This window comes from Neoarius graeffei, chromosome 10 (assembly GCF_027579695.1).
Source record: "Neoarius graeffei isolate fNeoGra1 chromosome 10, fNeoGra1.pri, whole genome shotgun sequence".
NCBI classification, from domain to species: Eukaryota; Metazoa; Chordata; class Actinopteri; order Siluriformes; family Ariidae; genus Neoarius; species Neoarius graeffei.
In genome coordinates, this window is record NC_083578.1 from 40,714,183 (window position 1) to 40,729,589 (window position 15,407).

The 15,407-nt window shown below is 39.3% G+C and overlaps 1 protein-coding gene across 1 annotated transcript in view; it reads left to right on the forward strand.

The window, feature by feature from the left end:
• The window catches only part of bicdl1 (BICD family like cargo adaptor 1), a 295,751-nt gene that overhangs the window by 203,903 nt on the left and 76,441 nt on the right, over positions 1-15,407 (forward strand). Inside the window, exons 3-4 of the mRNA XM_060930787.1 lie at positions 1,995-2,111; positions 8,999-9,010. Coding sequence (XP_060786770.1) covers positions 1,995-2,111; positions 8,999-9,010 — 129 coding nt within the window. The remainder of the gene's footprint in view (positions 1-1,994; positions 2,112-8,998; positions 9,011-15,407) is intronic.

Genomic DNA, 15,407 nt, shown 5'->3' on the forward strand with positions numbered 1-15,407 from the left:
TATGTCACTGGCCTTATTTTCTCTTTCATTATTCTGGAATATAATAAAAATATAATAGTGTGTGGGACCTGTGCAGTGACATTTCCTGTAGAGGACCATCATTCCCCTTCAAATCTGTCACCATTAGCTACTGAGTCACAAATACAGCCTAAACAAATACAAGTAATTGGGCAGAAAGATATCTAAAAGTAGGCTACAGCCACAGGATAAATTTGAGAGGTGCCCTTGTGTGAACTATATATTATTTCCAGTGGGGTGTATCATTGATTACAAATCAATGTCAGTGCCTAATGTCTGTGGTCTAACAAATACAGCCCCCTCCAAAAGCATTGGAACAGCAAGGCCTTTGTGTGTGTGTGTGTGTGTGTGTGTGTGTGTGTGTGTGTGTGTATACACTGACATTTTGGTTTGAGATCAAAATACAAATGAGATAATAGATCAGAATTTCATCTTTCATTTCCTGATATTTACATCCAGATATGTTAAACAGCTTGGCAGCAGACCACTCAATTTCAGGTGAGTAAAAGGATTGGAAAAGACAGTATTTTAAAGGCAAGTTTATTTTTTATTTATTTGAATAAATTTATTTATTTATTTATTTATTTAATGTCTCTACCAGTGTATCGACCAAATCAACAACTGGATGTCACAAAATTTTCTTCAGCTGAACACAGATAAAACAGAAGTAATTCTGTTTGGGAAAAAAGATGAAAGACTCAGGATTACCACTATTCTTGACACAAAGGGGATTAAAACAAAAGATATGGTTAAAAATATTGGTGTTTTCATTGACAGCGAGCTAAATTTTGACAGTCACATGAAAGCAATCACTAAAACGGCATTTTATCACCTAAAAAACATTTCCAAACTAAGAGGACTTATGTCAAAAAATGATCTGGAAAAATTTATACATGCCTTCATCTCTAGTAGGGTTGATTACTGCAATGGCCTCTTCACAGGCCTCCCAAAAAAGACCATCAAACGACTTCAGGTGATTCAAAATGCAGCGGCTAGGGTTCTCACACGAACAAAAAGAACAGAGCACATTACTCCAATTCTAAGGTCCCTTCACTGGCTTCCAGTAAGCGACAGAATTGATTTTAAAGCATTGCTGCTGGTGTACAAATCTCTAAATGGTACAGGGCCCAATTACCTCTCTGATATGTTGCAGTGGCCTAACCCAATCAGATCTACCAGATCGCAGCAGCAAAATTTACTGGTAAAACCTGTTGTTAAAACAAAGTGTGGTGAAGCAGCTTTTAGCTACTATGCAGTACAGCTATGGAACCAACTCCCAGAGGACATCAAAAATGCTCCTGCTGTTGGCAGCTTCAAATCTAGACTAAAGACCAAGCTGTTTTCAGATGCTTTCTGCTAACTGATTAATATTGTCATCTTTACATGTTTTAAACTTTCTTAACTTTTACAGTCTCTGCATGTTTTAAACTTTACTTAACTTTTATTCTATTTTATTCTGCTGTTTTTTAACTGAATTTTTACTTCATTTTATTATTTTATTTCTACTATTGTTTAATTCTTATTTTTCTTCCCCATTTATTTTATGTAATTTTATTTTCTATTGTTTACTGTTTTGCTTTTACTTCTGTAAAGCACATTGAACTGCCACTGTGTATGAAATGTGCTATATAAATAAACTTGCCTTGCCTTGCCTTAAAGTAAATTAAAGTATAATACTAGTGGCACATAGGCTCCAGTTTACCCGCGACCCTGCACAGGATAAGCGGCTACAGATAATGGATGGATGGATGGATGGATGGATGGATAATAGTGGCATATCTGTTTTTGTTGAAAATAATTATTTCTTGATGAGGGATTTGTTTTTCTCTGAATAAATTTATTTCAGTTAAAGGTTGGATTGTTTTTTCATTTCTTCAGATTTTGTTTAACCCTTTTTACTAGGGGTGCTAATAATCATGAAGGGAACTGTACATATATACAACAATAGTAATACGTGTGTGTGTGTACTTCCACAGGCTGCTGATGTGGAGAGACAGCTGTGCACTCAGGTCCATTCACTGAGGGATGATTTCAGAGAGAAGAACATCTCCAAAAACCAACACATGACACAACTAGAGAGCCTACAAGCACAGGTGAAGGACAGTGGAACATGTAATCTTTTCTTATTTAGAGCAATAAAATCATTATGAATTTAGCACACAGTGGCCTACAGTAACTATTCTAAAAAGGAAATTGTTGCTAGGAAATATGTACATTGTGTTTTTAAAAAGTTTTCTCTCTGCCAATCCTTTTCTAATTATTTTGCTTATATTCTCTTTTCATGGGAGCAGCAGTGGATAGAAGTAAGTGGACATGTACTACAATCCTCTCATGTTCATCCCTGTCACTCATTTGATGTTCCAATTTCATTGTAAAAAAGCAGAAAAAGAGCTCTATCCAAATGGGTTATTCATAATACTCACTCATCTCATTAAAATATCACAGAGATACAGGTGCCATGTCATATATGTTCCCATAGTCTTTGACAACACAGGAGAACATCAGTGCAACTGTTGTGCCCTGTCACATATATAGCCATCATGAATACTTCAATAGAAATTTATGTCTAAAAGGCTTATGTCTACATTAAACGTGTATGTATCAGAAATTACATGTATTAGCAAGATTCATTATATATTCATTAGCAATTCATGTGTAATGCATAGTTCATGAATTGTTTTTCTGCTCTCAGTTTCAGTGTTTATCTCTGCCTGATTTCAACTCAGTTTCAGCTGTGCTATGTAGAAATATCTGGATTGTGATTCAAGTGCAAAGCTGATCATTTTCACTCAATTTTTCTTGCTAAGTGCTAATACCAAAAAATTTATCATGACAAAAAAAAATTATGTTTACTATCTTCTCAGCTTAAAAAATAGACATTGATGTGAGAAAAGAAGTTACAGTTGTGGTCAGAAGTTCACTGTAAAAAATGTCTGTAGAATTAACAGGGAATTTATGTAAAATCATGACATAAAAAAACTGTAAATACAAAAACAATGAAGCAGTGTGTAATTTACATCAATATACTGTAAAACTCCTCACCAAATACCACTGTTAATTTAACAGTAAGAATATGTTGAATTGATCATATTTTTTTGTAGAATTTACAAATTGTTGTAGTTTAAACACAGACAAACTGTAATACTAAAACAGAATGTGATAGTTAAAATTACATAATTGCCCTGTTAAAAAAAATACAAAAATGGCCACTGTCGTGGCTCAGTCGACTAAGGCGCCATACCGTGAATCTGGGGACCCGGGTTCGATTCTGACCCAAGGTCATTTCCCAGTCTCTCTCTAGCTCATTTCCTGTCTCTACACTGTCCTATTCAATAAAGGTGAAAAAAGCCCCCCCCAAAAAAATATCTGTCTAGTAGATCATTGAAACCAGCATACAAAAATCCCGTTGTTCTTACGGAAAAAAACTGGCAGCTGGAGTCACCAGAAAAAATCCGTAAAATATACAGCAAAACGGTAATTGCTTTTACGGTACAGCTTGTACATTTTACAGTTAAATCCAGCATATAAAACACTGGACTTCTGTTATATTTGCTACTTTAAACTGTAAAATGTACATGCTGTGCTGTAAAAGCAATTACCGTTTTGCTGTATATTTTACGGATTTTTTCTGGTGACTCCAGCTGCCAGTTTTTTTCCGTAAAAACAACGGGATTTTTTTTTACAGTGTTTACATACAACAACATGAATGTCATCAATGTTATGAATGTCATGGCAATATTGGGCTTTCACTGATTTCTTTGAACAGTTCTTTTTCTGTGATAGAATTATTGATTGTATGACAACTTTAATTGAAAAGAAAAGAATTTTTTGGGAGGTTTTCTGAATTTAACACAGGATAAAAATTATACATACATTTAATTTCATTTTTATTCGGAATCACCATTAGCACTTGTTATAAACAAGGCTATTCTTCCTGGTGTCCATACAGGGTCAGAAGTTTATATAAAGTATACATAATATTCGAATGAATGTACCTTAGCAAGTTTCGGCTTGACCAGATGCTTTGGTAGCCATCAACAAGCTTCTGTCTGGTTAAATTAGTCTCAAAAGCCATGCAAGCACATGTACGTGATACAAATGTGCGCAGAACAGTATCCACAAGTAGAAAACAAACCTCGTGAGGGCGTGTCACTACTCGATTTGGACAGGAAACCTGATTTGAACAACACATGCGCAGAACTTATGTCATTTCCGCTACTCTTTTAGATTAGATTAGATTGAACTTTATTGATCCCTTTGCGTGGGTTCCCTCAGGGAAATTAAAATTCCAGTAGCATCATTATAGGATAAACAGAGAATAGAAATAGAGAAAAAAACTTCTAGATAAATTAAATTAAATTAAATTAGGTAGTTGCATATACAAGTATAAAAAATAATAAGAATAAGATATGGGGGGGGGGGGCAACAGAAGAGGTATTGCACATTATATTGCACATTGTCCAGTATTGTTTACTGTCAGGCTAGGCTAGTGCTCCTCCCCCCCAGAGGAGGGGTAACAGGAAGACAAATCACCCATTTTATGGCTGATTTGGGGTTAGGAAATGAGCAGGGCACATTTCTGCTGCACTTGTTTATAATTTTACATTTGTTGATAAAAAAAGCTTCAAAATAAAACATTAAAGAAAATTAAAGTAAAAGCAAAATACATTTCTGCTCCACGTGTACAAATGTGGTCTTGCAAGCACGGCGCAGTGATGAGCGCTCACTCGACCTTCCTTACACGCTTGGAACTTCTCAGCATTTGCTTGCTAGTCAAGTTGAACATTGAGCCTTTGGAAGCATGTACAGTGGCTGATGTTTACACTCCTTTAATTGGTCATTTTGAACATCATACCTAGCAGGGTCACGTGCAATGGCAGGCATGGAGCTGAGTATACAAGTGGATCTGGACTTCAGAAGAAACATGTCAGAAAAATATTAAATAGTTCCTCATTTATATACTATATAATATATTATATATATGGGCCACTTTTTCCCTGGAATAAAAACATGGATTCTGTTCCCTTCTAGTGGGTTTATTGATGGCATGCAATATTGTCATCAAATCGCTTATCCTCCATGTATTATGCCACTCTCCCCAGTGGAGAATGAGTGTGCAATATTATATAACAATTTTGCACAACAATTGTGTAACACGACGTCACACATTGGCGCTCAGGCAAAGATCCAATAACAAAACCTTTCTGCTGTGTACGCACAGAATTATTTCTTTCTCAGCTGGGAAAGAGAGAAGACAAGGCTAATCCAGTGCTAGGTTTAAGCACTAAATAAATAAACTGAAAACTGAAACTAAAGACCTGCTGAACACCCAAAAGGCTACCAAAACTTTATATATTCTTCACGCATATTTACAAGAGAAAAACATACCAAAGGACATCAAAAAACTGGAAAAGAGACACATCAGAGATGTAACACTTCCATGCTAGTGAGTGTCTGACAGTTCGTAAACAAACATGGCCACGAGGTTAGCTTCGATAAAGCAGAAGATTGAGAGAATTTTGGCTGCCAGATTGCTACATTGTGTGTAGCTGTCGATGCTGATTTTAAAAGTAACCATGTAAATTAGACAGGGAAAATAATAAATCACACACATCACATTATCTCTAGCCGCTTTATCCTTCTACAGGGTCGCAGGCAAGCTGGAGCCTATCCCAGCTGACTACGGGCGAAAGGCGGGGTACACCCTGGACAAGTCGCCAGGTCATCACAGGGCTGACACATAGACACAGACAACCATTCACACTCACATTCACACCTACGGTCAATTTAGAGTCACCAGTTAACCTAACCTGCATGTCTTTGGACTGTGGGGGAAACCGGAGCACCCGGAGGAAACCCACGCGGACACGGGGAGAACATGCAAACTCCACACAGAAAGGCCCTCGCCGGCCCCGGGGCTCGAACCCAGGACCTTCTTGCTGTGAGACGACAGCGCTAACCACTACACCACCGTGCCGCCCTGGAAAAGAATAATAATAATAATATTATTCGGCTTGACTGCGCTAGCATTGGCCTTCACTAACACTACACCAGTTAGAAGGTAACTGGACTGCCGTGCTAACAGCACCGCGTCGCAGATAAGCTCACATTGGCATTCACTAACACTACTGCTGAATGCTACACCTGCTAGAAGGCAACTGGACTGCCATGCTAACAGCACCAAGTCACAGGTCAGCTTGCGTTGGCCTTTGCTAATGCTACTGCTGAATGCTACACCTGCGAGAAGGTAACTGGACTGCCACGCTAATAGCACTGTGTCCGGAAGATGGGGATTTGAACCCAGGTCACCAGATTGAGAGATGGTGTAAGATCCCCTGAGCCACCACAATGGACGAACTGTCTCCAAGTGCCGAGAGACACAATCACAAGAAAGTAGCTGCAGAACTTTAGATCTGGCAGATTCCAAATTATGCAAGTTTTGCATCAAACAGGTTCCATACAAGTCTCAGTAACAGAAAGTGGACAAAAGGTCATCCAAACAGGCAGCACATAAAACAGTCCAAAATGCAAAAACAGGTCCAAGGCAAAAACACAGAAGGTCCAAAAAAAATGGCACAGAAGGGTCACTAAAAAAAGAAATGAAAGCAGGTAAAAGGTCACAAACTCAAGGCTTACATTCTCAAGAGCACAGCAGACTGTAGAACTCAGCAAAGTACACCAGGCTAGGCACACAACATATACCTCCATGCTAACAAGACATAGGTGTGAGCAATAGCAAAATAAACACAAAAGGGCAAAATGAGTCCATCTAGTAGTGGAAGAGAGGTACAGCAATGTGAGAAGAGTCCCAAATCCTGACAGGACCCCCCCGGAGGGTCTCCTGATGTTCCCAGGGCAATCCGGGTGTGCCCAATGAAATCCCTTTATAAGGTCACGGTCCAAAATGTCCCAGGCCGGAATCCAAGTCTGTTCCTCCGGTCCATACCCCTCCCAATCTACCAGGTATTGAATCCCATCCCAGACCCAGCAAGAATCCAGGAGCCTGTGGACGGTGAAAGCTGTCTGTCTGTTGATGGCTTGAGGGGGAGGAGGCGTTTGGGGTGGGGGCCAGCGGTGAGGCAATAACTGGCTGCAACTGGGAGACATGGAATGTGGGGTTGACCCTCATGGACTGGGGCAGCTGTAGACCATAGGAGACTGGATTGACCCGCCTCTCCACTTTGAATGGACCCACAAAGTGAGGCACCAGCTTCTGGTTCTCCATTCTCAGGGGAAGGTCCTTTGCAGACAGCCAAACCCTCTGCCCAGGATGGAAAGATGGAGCAGGTCTGCGCCATCAGTTCGCCTGGACCTGGTATCTCTTGGAGGCTCTAAGCAAAGCTTGTTGGGCCCTTCTCCACGTCTGCTTACACCTCTGCAGAAAACTCAGGGCTGAAGGGACACTAGAATTCTCCTCCTGCTCAGGAAACAAAGGAGGCTTATAACTGAACAGACATTCAAATGGAGCCATACCAGTAGAGCTGTACCTGAGTGTGTTGTGGGCATATTCTTCCCATGGAAGGTGGGTACTCCAGGAGGCTGGATTAGCTGACACTAGACACATCAGGGGTAGCAGGTATCAGTTCTGGATAGTGATCTTGTTAAGACCTCGATAGTCCATGCAAGGCCGAAGACCTCCATCTTTCTTCCCTACGAAGAAGCCAGCCCCAGCAGGTGAAGATGAGGGATGGATGAAACCTGATGCTAGAGCCTCCTTGATGTAACTGTCCATAGCCTGTCACTCAGGGGCAGACAAAAAAATGTGGCCTCTGGGAGGAGAGGTACCTGGCAGCAGGTCAATGGCACAGTTGTAAGGCCTATGGGGTGTGAGGGCCATAGCTCTCTTCTTGCTGAGCGCTTCCTGAAAGTCATGGTACTGAGGGGGAACTCAGGATAACTCAGGAGATGGCAAGGGTTCAGAGCACTGGACAGGTTGCGCAAGAGGCAGGAAGTGTGACAGGCAGGACCCCACTCGATTACAGAATATGTAGACTAGTCTAGGTGTGGGTTATGAAGCTTTAACAAAGGAACTCCAAACACCACTAGATACTATGGGGACTGGATGAGGTGGAAGGACATCTCTTCACAATGGTTATCAATCAGAACTCTCAATGCAACAGTTCTCCAATGAACACAATCATCACCCAGGGGACGACCAAGGCTGTTACAGAAAGGGGAGAATCCAGGCTAGTGGTAGGAACTGACAGACGCTCAGCAAGAGAAAAGTCCATAAAATAACCTGCTGACCCTGAATCTACAAAAGGTCTAAGAGAGTGCTCCTGACCACCCCAGGGAATGGAAATTGTAAGGAAGAGACCAACAACAGGTAGATCAGGAGAGGAGGTCACCCCATCACAGTCTGGGAAAGCCATGTGCCCCCCACTTGCATTGGGTCAGGGCCATTCTCCACTGCAAAGGCAGCTGGACCTAGGGGAACCTGAGGACTGGTCCTTTTGAAGCCCTTAGCTAGGGACCTCTCCTGAAGATGATTGTTCAGATGAATGACCCAGACTATCAAAGTCTCCAAACCCTGTATCTATTCCCAAGAAACTAACTCATCTTTAATCCAGTCAGATAGTCCATGGTGGCCAGAAGGGCCTCTTGTCCCCAGCGACTCTCAGCTGTGAGGGTCCAGAAGTGAATGGTGTAGTCTGCAGCCCACTGACTCCCCTGGCGCAGCTGGCACAGCTGGTTAGCAGCATCCTGGCCACTGGCTGATGGATTGAAGACCTTCCACATCCCCTCAGAGAAGTGGTCAAAGGAAGAACAGATGGAATCTTGCCGGTCATACAAAGCTGTTGCCCAGGCCAGAGCACTGCCAGTCAGAAGGGTGATGACATAGACAACTCAAGAAGACTCAGTGGGGATGGTGTTGGATTGTAGAGAGAATGTCAAATGGCACGGTGTCAGAAACCCACAGCGCTCCTCTGGGTCTCCACTGACTCTGGGTTAGGTAGACAAGGCTCTGATGCACCCCCAGGTAGGGCTTGAGGTTGGAGAGGAACAGGGGCTTGATTAGTTGTAGTCAGGGCTTGAATTTGCTGGAGAATTTCCCTTAACATAGCCCCATGTTGATTCATCCCCACCCGCTGAGCACTCAAAACATGCTTGTAACACCGCATAGCTTCCTCCTGGCTGTTTACAACAGATACAAGATGAGCAACTGTGCTCAAGAGCTCAGGAGGGCTCTCTGCTGGGTCCATGACAGCTGAGTTCTTCTGTCAGGAAGACAGGGATTTGATCCCAGGTTGCTGGATTGAGAGACAATGTAAGATCCCCTGAGCAACCACAATGGATGAACTATCCCCAAGTGCAGAGAAAACACAATCACAAGAAAGTAGCTGCAGAACTTTACTTTAGATCTAGCAAATTTCAAATGATGCAAGTTTTGCACCAAACAGGTTCCATACAAGGTCTCAGTAACAGAAAGTGGACAAAAGGTCATCCAAACAGGCAGCACATAAAACAGTCCAAAAAGCAAAAATCAGGGCAAAAATAAGTCCAAGGCAAAAACACAGAAGATCCAAAAAATGACAGAAGAGTCACCAAAAAAAACTGAGAGCAGACAAAAGGCCACAAACTCAAGGCTTACATTCTCAGGAGCACAGCAGACTGTAGAACTCAGCAAAGAGCCCCAGGCTAGGCACACAATATATACCTTCATGCTAACAAGACACAGGTGTAAGCAATAGCAAAATAAACACAAAAGGGCTAAATGAGTCCATCTAGTGGTGGAAGAGAGGTACAGCAACGTGAGAAAAGTCCCAAATCCTGACACACCGAGTCATGGGTAAGCTTGCATTGGCCTTTGCTAATGCTACTGCTGAATGCTACATGGTAACTGGACTGCCACGCTAAGAGCACCGAGTCATGGGTAAGCTTGCGTTGGCCTTCACTAACACTACTGCTGAATGCTACACTGGCTAGAAGGTAATTGGACTGCTGTACTAACAGCACCAAGTCACAGGTAAGCTTGTGTTGGCCTTCGAGAATGCTGATATGAAGAGAGTGTGTGCGTATATATATATATATATATATATATATATATATATATATATATATATATATATATATATTGGCTGGCTTCTTTTTGTGGTCTATCAGATATATTCCATTCACCTAGCATGATATTGAATTCATCTTCAACTCGTTCAATATCATGCTAGCTGAATGGAATATATCTGATAGATCACTCAAACCCAGCCAATATTATTTACAGTAATTATTATACACATGGGCCACTTTTTCCATGGAATAAAAACAAATATCCTATTCCCTTTTAGTGGGTTTATTGATAGCATGCAATATTGTTATCATATCGCTTATCCTACATGTATTATGCCACTCACCCCAATGGAAAATGAGTGTGCAATATTATTACAATATTGCATATCATCAAGACAACACGACGTCACACATCAGAGCTCATGTGAATATCCAGTGATAAAACTTTTCTGTTGCACATGCACAGAATAATTTCTGTGTCTGCCAGGAAGGAGAGAAGACAAGGCTAATCCAGTGCTACTGCTAGAATTAGCTATGCTATAATTAAGCATGAGAGGTTGCGCGGGAGCGAAGCTGCGCGAGAGCGGACCGAGAGGTTGCGTGGGAGCGAAGCTGCGCGAGAGCGGGCTGAGAGGTTGCGCGGGAGCGAAGCTGCGCGAGAGCGGACCGAGAGGTTGCGCAGGAGCGAAGCTGCGCGGGAGCAGGCCGAGAGGTAGCGCGGGAACGGGCCGCGTAATAACAACAAACGCAATGCCCCCGAAGAAAGCTCCTACGGTCGAGGAGATAGATGATATTAAAAAATCCCTCGACTTTCTGGGGGAAGAAATCTCTGCTGTCAGGATGCAGCAGAAGACCATCCTGGACCTGGTAGAAGAGGTCAAAGCTCTGAGGCTGCAGAATTCAGAGAAGGCAAAGAGGATCGCCATTCTCGAGAACCGAGTGGAGGAGCTGGAGCAGTACACCCGGATGAATGACATCATTGTGACCGGACTGCAAATTCAACCCCGCTCATATGCTGGAGCAGTGGCGAGAAGAGATGGAGAGGAACTGAACGAGGAGGATGCTAACTCTGTGGAGAAACAGGTGTTAGCATTCCTGCACTCCAAGGGGATTGAGGTAAAAAGCAATAACATTGAAGCATGTCACCCTCTCCCACGGAGAAGCAACACAGGCAAACCAGCTGTAATAATGAGATTTGCCAACAGAAAGCATAAGATGCAATTGTTAAAACAAGGGAAGAAACTGAAAGGCTCAGATGTTTTTTTAAATGAGCACTTAACAAAAAAAAAATGCAGACATTGCAAAAAAGGCGAGACTACTAAGGAAACAGGGGAAAATCCAAAACACTTGGACACAAAACTGCAAGATTTTCATCAAGCTGAAGGGATCTCCAGAAGAGGCCAAGATCTTGGTCATCCGAGATATTGGGGAACTAGACAAATTCTGAGGTAGCCAAATAAAGCAATTTACAATCATGACACAAGGACTGGACACTGGACACAAGAACTGGACACTTTCCTTTATACTGAGCACAAAATACAAGATATGGAAAATAATATTGATCCGGAAAATAATCTTTTCAGCAACATCAATATCAGCTGCCGGTATTACACTGAATATCAATACAATGCAAAGATCAGAGACGGAAATAAGATATCAATTATTCATTTCAATATCAGAAGTATGTATGCCAATTTCCATAAAATGAAGGAATATCTCAGTCAGTTCAATACTCCATTCAATATAATAGCCATATCAGAAACTTGGATCAACGATGAGATGGGAGTAGATTTTGAGCTGAACGGGTATGAATTAAATTATATCAATAGAAAGAACAAAAGAGGAGGGGGAGTGGCAATATATGTTGATAATAGTTTGGAATATAAAATTAATAATAAAATGACGGTAGCTGTTGATGATTGGATGGAGTGTATTACAATAGAAATATGCTGTGAAAAAATGAAAAATATAATGGTGAGCTGTATATACAGATGTCCTGGATCAAGCATAGAAGTTTTTATAGATTGGATGGAAAGTATGTTTATAAAATCAACTCAGAAGGTCATGTACATCTGTGGTGATTTTAACATCGACCTCTTAAATCATAAGAAACACAAAATGACAGAAGAGTTCATTAATTCAATGTTCAGTATGGGACTGTACCCAACTATTACCAGACCAAGCAGGATCACTTCTCACAGCACCACTTTAATAGATAATATATTTACTAATATCCTGGAAAATAATATAGAGAGCGGTCTACTATTAACAGACATCAGTGACCACCTACCTATTTTTAATGTATATTACTGTAATTATAGCAAGAAAAAAGATACTAAAAATTATAAATATATAAGAGTGAAAACTGAAGAAACTATGATTGCACTAAAAAATGACTTAATAATACAGGACTGGAATGTAGTTTATAAAGAAAAAGATGTTGATAAAGCATATGAGGAATTTTTAATAATATTCAATGAACTATATAATAAAAATTGTCCTATAAAGAAATACAGTAATATACATAAATATACAAATAGTCCGTGGGTCACCAAGGGGCTACAAAATGCCTGCAAAAAGAAAAATATATTATACAGACAATTCTTAAAGCATCGAACTATAGAGGCAGAGGAAAAATATAAAAATAAATTAACTAATATTATGAGGATATGTAAGAAAGACTATTATAATAAATTAGTGGAGAAAAATAAAAACAATATTAAAGGTATATGGACTGTATTAAATGGTATTGTGAGAAATGGATCCAAAACTACAAATTACCTGGAGTACTACACTGAAAATGATAAGACCATAAATAATATGGAGGATGTGGTGAATGGTTTTAATCAATTCTTTGTAAATGTGGGACCAGATTTAGCGGCAAAAATAAAGGAACCTGAGACAGCACAATGTGGGAACATAGAAGATATGGGGGACAGAAATCCAAGTACAATTTTTCTAACTGCAACTGATGAGGAAGAAATTATCCAAATTGTAAGAAAATGTAAAAACAAAACTTCTGCAGACTGGAATGATATAGACATGTTAACAGTAAAGACAGTTATTGAGGGAATTGTGAAACCACTCACCCACATCTGCAATTTATCTTTTCAATCAGGTACATTTCCAGACAAAATGAAAATTGCAAAAGTGATACCATTGTTTAAAACTGGAGATAGACACCATTTCACAAACTACAGGCCTGTTTCTTTACTCCCCCAATTTTCCAAAATACTCGAAAAACTTTTTTCAGATAGATTGGACAAATTCATTGAAAAACACAACCTCCTTACAGACAGTCAATATGGATTCAGAACGGACAGATCAACATCGATGGCACTAATGGAACTAATAGAGGAAATCACAAAATGTATAGACAATAAAAAAATAGCAATTGGAGTATTTGTGGACCTAAAAAAAGCATTCGATACTATTGATCATAGTATATTATTAAGTAAACTAGAAAAGTGTGGTGTTATGGGGAATTGGGTGGAGTTGGCTGTCAAGCTATTTAAGAAACAGGCAACAGTTTGTGCAGATAGGTGACCATAAATCTGATTTCATGAATATTAAATGCGGGGTACCACAGGGGTCAATATTAGGTCCGAAATTATTCATAATATACATCAATGACATATGTACAATTTCGCAAGAAATGAAATTTGTTTTGTTTGCAGATGACACCAATATTTTTTGTTCCGGTGAGAATTTGCAGCAGACTTTAGAGATAATCACAACTGAAATAAATAAACTAAAACTATGGTTTGACAAAAATAAATTATCATTAAATCTAAGCAAAACAAAGATTATGTTGTTTGGGAGACATAAAATAGGTTGTAATGTAGAATTGATAATAGACAATACTAAGATAGAAATGGTACAGGAAATTAAATTTCTTGGTGTGATTTTGGATCCTAAAGTCTGCTAGAAACCTCATGTAGGATACGTATGAGCAAAACTGGCAAAGTGCTTGGCAATTCTGTGGAAAACAAAATATATCTTTGCATACTCTATATTACTCATTATTTTTGCCATATCTGACTTATTGTGTCGAAGTCTGGGGAAACACCTACAAAACCACTCTGCAGCCGATATGTACAATACAGAAAAGAGCAATAAGGACAATAAACAAAACAGGATACAGAGATCACACAAACCCACTATTCATAAAATCACACGTTGAAATTTATGGATCTGGTCAAATTCAGAACAGCACAAATAATGTACAAAGCAAGAAATAATCTATTGCCGAAAAATATACAAGGAATGTTTAGTGAGAGAGAGGGGGGATATAATCTAAGGGGAGACCTAAATTTTAAAAAACCAAAGGTTCGAACAAATATGAAAAGCATGTGCGTATCGAGCTGTGGGGTGACTTTATGGAACAGACTGGAGACAGAAACAAAACAAAGTGCAAATGTAAATCTGTTTAAAAAAAGGTACAAAAAAATATTTTTAAACAAGTATATTACAGAGGAAGTATGTTAATGGAGGATGATGAGGGATAAATAGAATAGGGTTGATTGTTATATTAGAACTAGCTTAGTATATGGTATATATTTATTTATGGGGATAGATATCTTCATATTTACTGGGATAAGTATGTAGTAGATATTTTTTTTGTAATTATATATTTATATAGATATTTATGAAGTGTATGTGTTTGTATGTATGTATGTGTATGTATATGTGTATATATATATATATATATATATATATATATATATATATATATGTGTGTGTGTGTGTATATGTATGTATATGTGTATATATGGATATGGATATGGTATGTAGTATATATTTTTGTAATTATAAATTTATATGGATAATCATGAAGTGTATATATGGTATATATTTTTATAGGTGTATTAATGTAGTTTGGATTTCGGGGTAGTTAAAAAGGGGTGGGAAATTAAAAAAAGTATTGTACTTCTTCCCACTCCTTTTTCGAACAATGTGCGGTGTATTGTAATGTATTAGCTCTTTATGTTATTTTATTTATTCTTTTTTTTGTCACTTTTTTCATTTTCTTTCTTTTGTATGTACAAATAGTTACATACATTTTTATACATGTTCGAAATAAATAAATTCATTCATTCATTCATTCAAAAATAAATAAACTAAAAACTGAAACTGAAGACACGCTGAACACCCGAAGGGCTACCAAACCTTCATTATATATTCTTCAGGCATATTTACAAGAGAAAAACATGCCAACGGACATCAAAAAGCTGGAAAAGAGACATGTCAGAGATGTAAAACTTCCCTGAGAGCTATGCCGGCGGGAGACTAATTTCCCAGTAGGGCCACCCAAGCTGGATTGGTCCAAGGGTAGAGGCCAGACTAAAAATGATCCAAACCTGGTGACCAGACTAGGACAACCA